At 49.5% G+C, this 9453-nt stretch overlaps 1 protein-coding gene across 1 annotated transcript; it reads right to left on the reverse strand.

Annotated features, from left to right (window-relative positions):
* On the reverse strand, positions 1-2781 carry B0J16DRAFT_96310 (uncharacterized protein). The gene is made up of 4 exons (XM_046134759.1): positions 2344-2781; positions 2079-2281; positions 1481-1998; positions 1-1430 (listed from the first exon to the last, which is right to left on the reverse strand). The coding sequence occupies exons 1-4, from the start codon at positions 2670-2672 to the stop codon at positions 204-206; spliced, it is 2277 nt and encodes a 758-aa protein (XP_045984464.1). The 5' UTR covers positions 2673-2781; the 3' UTR covers positions 1-203.
* Between the last annotated feature and the right edge of the window lie 6672 nt (positions 2782-9453).

The following is a 9453-nucleotide window of genomic DNA, read 5'->3' on the forward strand; positions in this document are numbered from 1 at the left end:
CAAAAAAGCCTACTACGAAGGCTCGCTCAAGAGAGTACTGATGGCCACCGACCTTAGCGTGTGGCATGAAGTCACTAAAGTACGCATATCCGCAAGTGCGATCTCAACGACGAGCACTTCATGGTCGAGATACACACTTCATCATTTTTAAACCCCCAAGCATAGCAATGTTAGTTGCATCACATACACAAGTGTGTGCATGTTTACAACTTAGCATCAGCAAAGCACAGAGGGTTGTAGATGTGTTGCTTGATGAAAGAAGTAAGGGCGACATCACCCCACTCCTCCCACTCAGCCCACTGAGACTCGGGAAGCTCAGAAACACCACCACGTCGGGCAGCCTTCATGACCTCACGGGCAACGATGACGCTAGCGTCACGGACACGCTCAATGCGGGGGTAGATGAGACCCTTGTGGACCTCGTCGGCATTTAGGGAGCCAGCGAGAGCGGCAGCAGAGGTGTAAACCATCTCGTCAGTGACACGAGAGGCCTTAGCCAGGATGGCACCGAGACCCAGACCAGGGAAGATGTAAACGTTGTTGCCCTGGTTAGGGTGGTAGACGGTGTGATGAGTCTCATCACCGAACTTGGCCTTGACAGAGTTGAAGGGAGAGCCAGAAGCGAAGAGGACAGTGCCCTCAGTCCACTCAATAGCCTGCTCGAATGTGCACTCAGCCTTGGTGAGAGGGTTGCTGAGGGGGAAGAGGATGGGACGGCGCTCAAGACCACCCTCCTGGACGGATTGCTTCAGGGCACGGACAACGGGCTCGGTGAAGACACCGAAAGTGGCAGTAAGACCAACAAGAGCGCTGGGCTTAACATACTCAATGACCTCCTCGAGAGTACGGTACTGCTGACCGTTGTTATCAGTTCGTGCAAAGTACTTCTTGTGCTCGGCCAGACGGTCACCACGGTCCTTGGTAACAAGACCCTTAGTGTCAACGAGCCAGAACTTCTCGCGAGCGGCAGCCTCGCTCAGGCCACGGCGAGTGTAGTACTCAACGAGCTGCTTAGCAACACCGACACCAGCAGAGCCGGCACCCATAAAGACCAGACGCTGCTCCTCGATGGGGACATTGGACTGCTCAACAGCACCAATGTATCCACCCAGGACAACGGCACCAGTTCCCTGGATGTCGTCGTTGAAGCATCGGTATTGGTCACGGTAACGGTCAAGGTAGCCGAAAGCCTTCTCACTGTCGAAATCCTCGAACTGAACAACCATGTTGGGGAAAACCTCGCGGGCAGCCTCCATGAACTCATCCATGAAAGCCTGCTGCTCGGGGTATGAGGGTCGCTTTTGTCGCAGACCCAGGTAGAAGGGGTCCTGGAGGTTCTCCTCGTTGTTGGTACCGCAGTCAAGAACGATGGGGAGGGTCTTGGAGGGGTGGATACCGGCAGCGCCAGTGTAGAGAGCGAGCTTTCCGATCTGGGGAGTTATTAGCCAAGCACTGAGAGGTGAGTTCGTAGTCAACTTACAGAGATACCGACACCGTTGATGCCGAGGTCACCGAGACCCAGGATACGAGAACCGTCAGTGACGACGCAAATCTCGGGGTCCTGGCAAGGCCAGTTTCGGAGCATGGCGCGAATGGACTTGCGCTGCTTGATGGAGATGTAAAGAGCCTCGGGGCGGGTGTAGATGCTGGAATATTGCAGGCAGACATCACCAATTGTGGGGGTGTAGACGAGGGGCATGAGCTCTCGGATGTTGTCGATGAGGAGACGGTAGAAGAGGTCGGTGTTCTGGTCCTTGAGGGTGGACAGGTAAAGGTACTTGTCGATGGGAGTCTGGCGGGTCTGGATCATCTTCATGGCTCGGGCGCACTGAGTGTCGAAGCTCTCCATGGTGTGGGGGATGAGACCGGTGAGGTTCTTGGAGGCACGCTCCTCGGGTGTGAAAGCGAGACCTGGGGGAGGGATGTCAGCAAGTGCACCAAGGAATGCATAGCGATGGTTTGAATGTGCGAAAACCATGAACTGCAATGCCCTCATGACTTGAGTTCATGGTAGGCCATTATTCTCATGATATCGACAACGAGTGTTGTTGAGGAGATGGGACAGAGAATCGACTTACCCTTGTTCCAGAGAGGCTCGCGAACGACTTGGTAGCCGGCGGCGTTGGACTCGTCGACATATTCAGGAGTGCGCTCCTGCTTGACCTCTTGGTAGTGGTCTTGGACGTAGCCACGGTGTTGATCAAGGGCGGCCATCTTGATTTGTTGTTCGATCTTGTTAAGGTCGACGGAGGACATTGGATTGGAAGCTGTAAGTCTTGGGCTGGAGGGGCATGGGAGGTTAGTTATAGTTATGGGAAGAGACGGGAGGAGGGGGGTACACACGAAGAGGTTGTTGATGAACGAGAGCGAGGCGTGGCGATGTCAGAGCTGGCAGTACTATGGGACGAAGACGCCATGGACGTGGAGAAAGAAAGATGGGGTGATGTGAACGGGAAGAAGGATGAATGGGAAGACTTTTGAATTGAGGGTCGAGGGCGGCGATTATTAGTAGTCGCCGTGAGAACGGCGGCTGGGGTCAAAGTAGACGATGTCCTGGTCGCCGAGCGTAAGGGGCCACTAGCGAAGAAAAGTCGGTTTAAGACGTTTTGGGCGGAACCGGGACCCGAAGGCGAGGCCACCGTCATGGTCGAGAGCGTCTGGCTCAGGCCCATGTTTGGTAATGAGTGAGAGAGTATCGAAGAGATACCGGAGTATGGGGGAGGGAGAGCAGGGGTAAGCTCCGGGACGGGGGTGAAGGTTGTTGGGTGGTGTAGGGCAGACAAATAAAACAGACAGACAGAGAGAAACAGGGCAGGGTAAGAATGCTGGGAATTAAGGAATTCTTGTACAGGCAAATTGCTGCGGCCGACGCTTATCTGATGATGATGTGATGTGCAGTGAGGCGTGTAGAATTGATCAAGTAGAGCAGATTCGAGCTTGTGAATCTGTACTGTTTGATGGTCTCTCGACAACTGGGAATATCGACTGCGACAGAACAGTCAATTCGTTGCGAAACCAAAAAAAGAGTTGGAGGTTGAGTGAGGAGATCCAAAACTCAAACCCAAAACCAGGACGGAGCAAGACGGACGGCAACGGACGGACAAAAAGCGGTTTCACTTTGCTTTCTCCAGAAATACGCCCTTGTCACTTTTTTTCCCTAGACTCTAGAGTGGACTGTTAAGTTAGCATGCAGTTCGGTACGGTACTGTACGGTACTCTAGGGCGCCAACGAAAAGTCTACGGCGCGGCCGAATAAACGTAGCAGATCCTTGCAGCTTTTGATTCGATGAGGAGGGTACTGTAGGGAGGGGGACGGGGTAACGTTTGGAATACGGGAGATGTGATTGATGAGAGTAAGGAATAGGGCGTAAGCATGGGATCTATGCCATGGATGTTATGTCAGGAAAGGGCGTGTGACCAGTATCAGAGTTATCATCCCGACTCTCTTTCCCTCCTGTTGAAAACCACTGAAGGAAAGTATTGAGGTCAACGGATTCCATTGACACCTGCGACTGCATGTACATCGAATGGATGGGGAAACCGCATGGGGGAATTTTCTTCTTGGGCATTGGGGCTGAAAGGTGAGTAGAGGGTGGAGCTAGTGGATCCCAACTACCTAGCATGGGCCTAGACAGGGATCTCGCGTGGAACGCAGGAAGGAAGGAAGGGGATGGGGTTTATTCATGTATCGAGGGACCGGGGTGTAGAAGAAGTTGTTGAATATTGGCATGAAGCCAAGCCATCTCTGGTTGTGACAGAAATCTGTCCGGTACGTACCTTCCTTGCTTGCTTGATTGATTGACGGATGGACTGGGGAGGAAAGACCCAGACCCTGGCTGCGGAAGGGGAAGGGAAGCTGCAGGTTGAGCTTCTGTCTTCTTTCCTCTTGAGGCAGGACTCTAAACTCTGGGGGAGCTTGGCAACTGTTTCGGTGTTAGAAAAGAGTTCCGGATATGTATGATAATGGCTTATTCAAGCTTTGCTGGTCCTCTCTCACCTTGATATGAGTCACTTGAATATCAATCAATTGAGCTTCTAATTGTTTGTCTCTGCGGGCTCCTCTGTGCTGTGGGGAGACTTGTGTGCGAGCGGGCAGACGGGGCGCAGGCGAACGCTGCTTCACAATGTCCTGTCTTGTTCTAATCTATCAGCAATATGACCACTTTGCTGAGCGTTGCTGGTCAATGCAATGCGACAACTCGGTGAATTGATCCAGTAAATCAATCGCCCGTGTAATTGACCATAGCTTGCTTACTTACCGTGGTGAGGCTCAATTAGCCAGAGATATCGGTGTAAATACGTGTAAATGGCTTGACGATGGTTCAAATCGGGTGACAGTGGGGGTCACGTCACGTTGTCGAGTATCAGATGGCGAATTGACCGAGATTGATGATTCAGTTGCTGACAGGAATAGTTGCTGCTTTGACAGGAGACGTGAGATGAGGTGAGGTCAAAGCAAGCAAGTTGATTGTATCACTCGCAATTGCCCTTTAACTAATGGTCTATATGCAGCCCTAAATGAATCGAGTCACTCTATCTACTACACTACAGATGAGATGCCTATCATCGGACGCATCTCTTCTACTCAGTTTTGATTCCTGCCAGGATTGATGCCGATGACTGCCGTCCACAGTCATTGACAGACTGAGGAAACAACGTTTAAGCAAACTCACGATATCGGAAAACGGAGGTACAATAAGAGACACGGCGCCGACTACGGGGGCTAGTCCAAGTGGATCACGATCGTGGTCATGGCCCTTGTTCGGTCGGTCAAGTTCAAGCCCTGGCTAGAACAGAACACGCAATCGCAATTACGGATAGAGGATTGAATGTCAGACATGATTGACGAGATGAGATTCAACGGGGAAGGGAAAACATGAGACTGAAAAAGGATCAATGCCGACTGGACAGGAAGTTGTATGCGACTAGCTAGTATACATCCATAGGTAGTCACAAAAAGTCAATCAAGCTTCAGGAGATTAATAACAGCCCAAAAGAGAAAGAGGTCAAAGCAAAGCCAGTAAATAACCCAGCATTTACCCGTGGACTTTTTGTTTTGTCTTGTCTTACAGTCTGTTGCGACCCGATATTGATGTTGGGTTGAGTTGGGTTGTGCTCTTCGGAACATGGTCTCGGTTCGCAATCATCAAACGGCCCCGGTGAGTGATCCACCGGACACCCGATGCTATCCACTCTTGGAGGCCCCTCCCAAGGACCTCCTCCGGTTGAGGTTACGGGGCATCAACAGGCGCTACTGTTTTTTAATGAAGTTATCATTGGGTGTTTGATCAGTGCAAACGGAGTCGTTGAGACTGAGTTTGCAACTTTTTTCTTATTTTTTCATGTGAGAAATCTGACTTGCTTGGAGCATTACTAAAACACCCCGTATTGTACGGACAATGATCCGCAGTTGGTTCATTAAGGAAAGACCCTTACGCGTCGTGTTAACGCAGTGGATTCAGTTGCACGGTTCATGATCAGCAACGATGAGATGCTCTTCTAGTGATTGATGCTTCGCAATTCATTGTTTACATACAATATCAATCAAATACCTGATCAACTCCGGTGACGGAGCTTGTTACAAACTATACAAGAATAGAGAATTGCATCAGCGCTTAAACTAGTCCAAAGTGGACGCTCATTATACCAAGTCGAGCTTAGATGCTGTTGGTTTTGTTTTCGTTCCTTGGGCACTAACATAAAATCTGCGGAGTCTCGTGGGGCCAGGTACCGTCTGCATGCAACTCGGCAAACATCACAACTTACACCAGAAACGAAATCCCACGATAGTCATGTCTAGATCAGAATCTCATGATATCTGGGCTCTTTTCCTTGTTTCTATCTCTGTTTCCATATATACATACAATTAAACCACCGATAAGAAGAGAAATCATACCATCCGTCAACGGCCCGACCCTTTAAGGCCGAAAAAGGGGCAGCTGTATATCATGCAGAGAGCGCCAGTTCGGGACCATGTTGTCCCTTACTGGGTCCAGGGTCTTCGATAAACGATGAACACGCTGTCTATCAACTGACCTGAAGTTTGGTATCATTAATAACGGGACAAACGGCGTCAAGGTAGGTGCATTGCATTGCTTGCTTCATCGGCGGGATGACTAGACTATCACATTGGAGAAGAGTACGCATCAATGGTTGGACAGAGAAACGACGACTCCACTTTGGCTGCCGTTGTATTTGCTTTTGCAGAGATTGGATCGATTTCAACATCCATCATCTTGCGTCTCACATCCCATGGCGTTGATACGGTGAGCTGCATTATCGTCTTTGCGCGCTTGGGCTTGGGCTTGGTCTTGGTCTAAGATACGGTCAGGAAGACTGCAGCCGCCACTTTGAATTCTACTAAGGTCAACTCATGATTACAGTTCACAGCATTAGTTTATCTTCGTAAACATCTGCAACATTATAAAGATGTGCTTTTGGCTTACGGGAAGCAACTGTAATAGGATACTGCTGGTCACCTCACCGACGGTTACTCCAAGGGAATGGAAATGAGTGTCAGAAGGTGTGTGCTTATTGAGGTAGCACCGTTTTCCCCAACGTTCGTACATTTCAAGCCAGCCCAGATGTAAGATGAACGAGACAAGATGAAGAGCTATTACGTATCAGATGCATACAGCAACCAGGGGCTTTATTGGCATCAGCCATTTTGTTAGTTTAGTGAGAATAGATGTGTTTCGAAATGGGCAATAAGTCATGCGCATCTCTCTCTCTCTCTGATCCATGATACATGATACTGCACTTCAGACGAGAATCACATCAACGACAATACTTGTTGACCCTATCCGTAGGTTTCATTTGCCGTTCGTTCCCCGGGCCCATGCATAATATAACATGACTGCATGGATGTTCTTTGGACTCCGCCTCTTTGGGTCAGACGAAAACTAGGAATGTCTTCCAATTCAATAACTCGACAATGTATCAGAATGGAAGAGAGAAAAATAAAACAACATGTACGTACATACGTACTTTCTTCCGACTTTGCCCGAGTGGATGCCCCTACTAGCCCCGTGCCCCATGGATTGAGATGGCCCCTACTCCCGCGGGTCGCTCTTGCGTCGCTCAACACCCCCGGCCTCAAGCCGGCTTCCCGAATGGGAGATCCACTGGCTCTTCCCCCAGGAAGGAATATGCATTTATCAGGTTAATCGAATAAATGGAACCCAGCGGGGAGGCAGCGCTAGCAGGGGTAGGCGGGGATGGGTCGGGCTCGGGTACGCCTAACCTCTAGAGGTTCAAGGTCTCTGGCGTCTCACCACGGAATCTCCAGGAAGGTGAGCTCCACTTGATGGATTTTTTCTTTCCTGAGGGTTTCTTCACCTTCACCTGAGTTCCACCCTGGTCCCTGGCTAATTGATTCAAGGGGTTTCTCTTTTCTCTTTTTTCCCTTCTCTGTGATTGTATTGGTAATCAGTTACTCTCTGTTCTTTGTTGGGCAGGCAATAGTCTCTTATGCTACTGTAAACTACAGAATACGCCCATGACAAGATCTTCTTCACCGTAACTTGAGTCATTCGAATCAAGAAAAAGAATCTGTACAAACAAACACTTTACTGTACCTACTACCTAAATTCGTCCAAAGTAGCCCGCCTATTGGATGTCATGCCGTCACCCCGCATTTGTCCATCAACCGGGACGTCCTTGTTGACTTGAGTTGACTTGACTTGTCTGGACCTGGCTCGTCTAGGTAGATCGGGTCTGACAATGCCAACCAAAGCAAAACGTCCAACAAAATTATGTGACTGAACTGAAACTCAATGACACCTCAGCACAACAACCTCTCACATGCTATCACAAGCTCAAGCCACAAAGACTTGATATCGTATAGAATATTTCCGGACAAGTTTCGGCTTTTCAATGATGCCGTAGTCTTTTGGTGCTCTCAGGACACACAGCATCCATCCAATGTTACCCTGGAGGGTTCGGTAGATATTCATGCTGATCGACCTCTCATCCGCATCTACACCTCTAAAATTGAATATGATGCGGGAAACTCTCCGCAATGCCGAAATGCATATCTCATTACTTTGGCATGAGATTTTCGCGGGGTATATGTCGGTATCACGGTGTTTGCACCGGGGTGGCACATCAAAGTTGACCAGCTAGCATCCATATGACGAGATGCCTGCCAGCTCAGCTTTGAAAACTACGAGGAAAGGCTAGTTTAACCGACGATGGGATGAAATCAGGCCATCTCGATATAGTCTATGAACCGCGAGGGTAGAAGCGCAGGCAGTCACTATGGAGACTCATAACAGTGAATGTTGAATAAGCCCTGAGTATCCGAGATATCAACGAGATCTCTTAGCAAGTGGCTGAGGCCAGATCAGCTCGGCTTAGGAAACCGATAACTCTTTCTGTTGGGAAAGATAAACCCCTGCTGATCTTGGCTTGAATCATCGACGAAACAATCCCATCTCATCAAGAGCCGCACAAGGAGATAGGGCCATGTATCCCCAGTCCTCTATGTCTGCCCGGCTTGCCTCGGTCCATCCATGCTATCTCATCACTGGACAATACCACGTCCCTGTGTCATGATACTTTGTCACAAAGGCGAGTACAGTGAGTATCATATGCTTGCCGCATAGTTTAGTGAAATATCCAATTACTAGGTACAGTAGTAGTAGACCGGGGTAGCTTCAGCTGCTCACCACACACCTCAAGCTCCTCGACATCCACATCCACATCGATATCGACCGACAACCTCTACAGTTTCTCCATGTTCCTTTCCTCCGACCTTTTGAAAGCAAAGTACACTCCCCGAGCTCTTGAAGAACGAGCTAGCTACCCCGCCTCACGTGTTCTTGACTTTCAGGAACATCTCTGCAGGTTATTATTTCCAGAATCGGTAACCCTCGTCCATCACTTACAAAGGAGGCTTCTTTCAACACACAGCCAGAATCAAGACCTCAGAGTAGGTACAATACACCCCTCTAGCAAAGCCCATGTTTCACCGCAAATCCCAGGGAATATTAGAGGCGTGTATCCTGCAAATACATATCTACTTTTAGGTAAATTTAGTACCCCATGTCCACTCACGGACAGGTACCGAGGGTGCGGCTCCGTGCTAAGCATGTCGACTCCATAACCGCACCACCTAGACTACTTGTATCACCCAAATTCTTCAATATCTGGGGAAATTCTTCTGGGGTTCCCTTCTTGCCTTTCGTCCTAGCTTCTGATTTATCCACATGCCTGGAGATCAGTGTCTCCGTTCCCCCAGATTCACATTTCGGCACTCTGTCAAACCTTGTCCCTGGCGCCACTATGGCTTATGACTCCTGACCTTGTCATATGCCATTCAACTTGCAACTACACGGGGTTTTCTGGACAAAAGTCTCCAAAAAAGAGTCATCATCTACCGATACCGGTCGTCAGTCATTTCATACCCTGATGTTCGACAGCACGTGGTTCAACAGCCTCGGCAAGACAAGC

This window comes from Fusarium flagelliforme, assembly GCF_020744385.1.
Source record: "Fusarium flagelliforme strain FIESC 12 MPI-CAGE-AA-0113 chromosome Unknown B0J16scaffold_3, whole genome shotgun sequence".
NCBI classification, from domain to species: Eukaryota; Fungi; Ascomycota; class Sordariomycetes; order Hypocreales; family Nectriaceae; genus Fusarium; species Fusarium flagelliforme.

Coding starts and splice junctions, on each gene's coding strand:
- B0J16DRAFT_96310 (XM_046134759.1), bottom strand. CDS start 2,672: ATGGGCCTGAGCCAGACGCTCTCGACCATGACGGTGGCCTCGCCTTCG. Junction 2,282..2,343: donor CGTTCATCAACAACCTCTTC/GTGTGTACCCCC, acceptor ATGCCCCTCCAG/CCCAAGACTTACAGCTTCCA. Junction 1,999..2,078: donor CGAGCCTCTCTGGAACAAGG/GTAAGTCGATTC, acceptor CATGAACTCAAG/TCATGAGGGCATTGCAGTTC.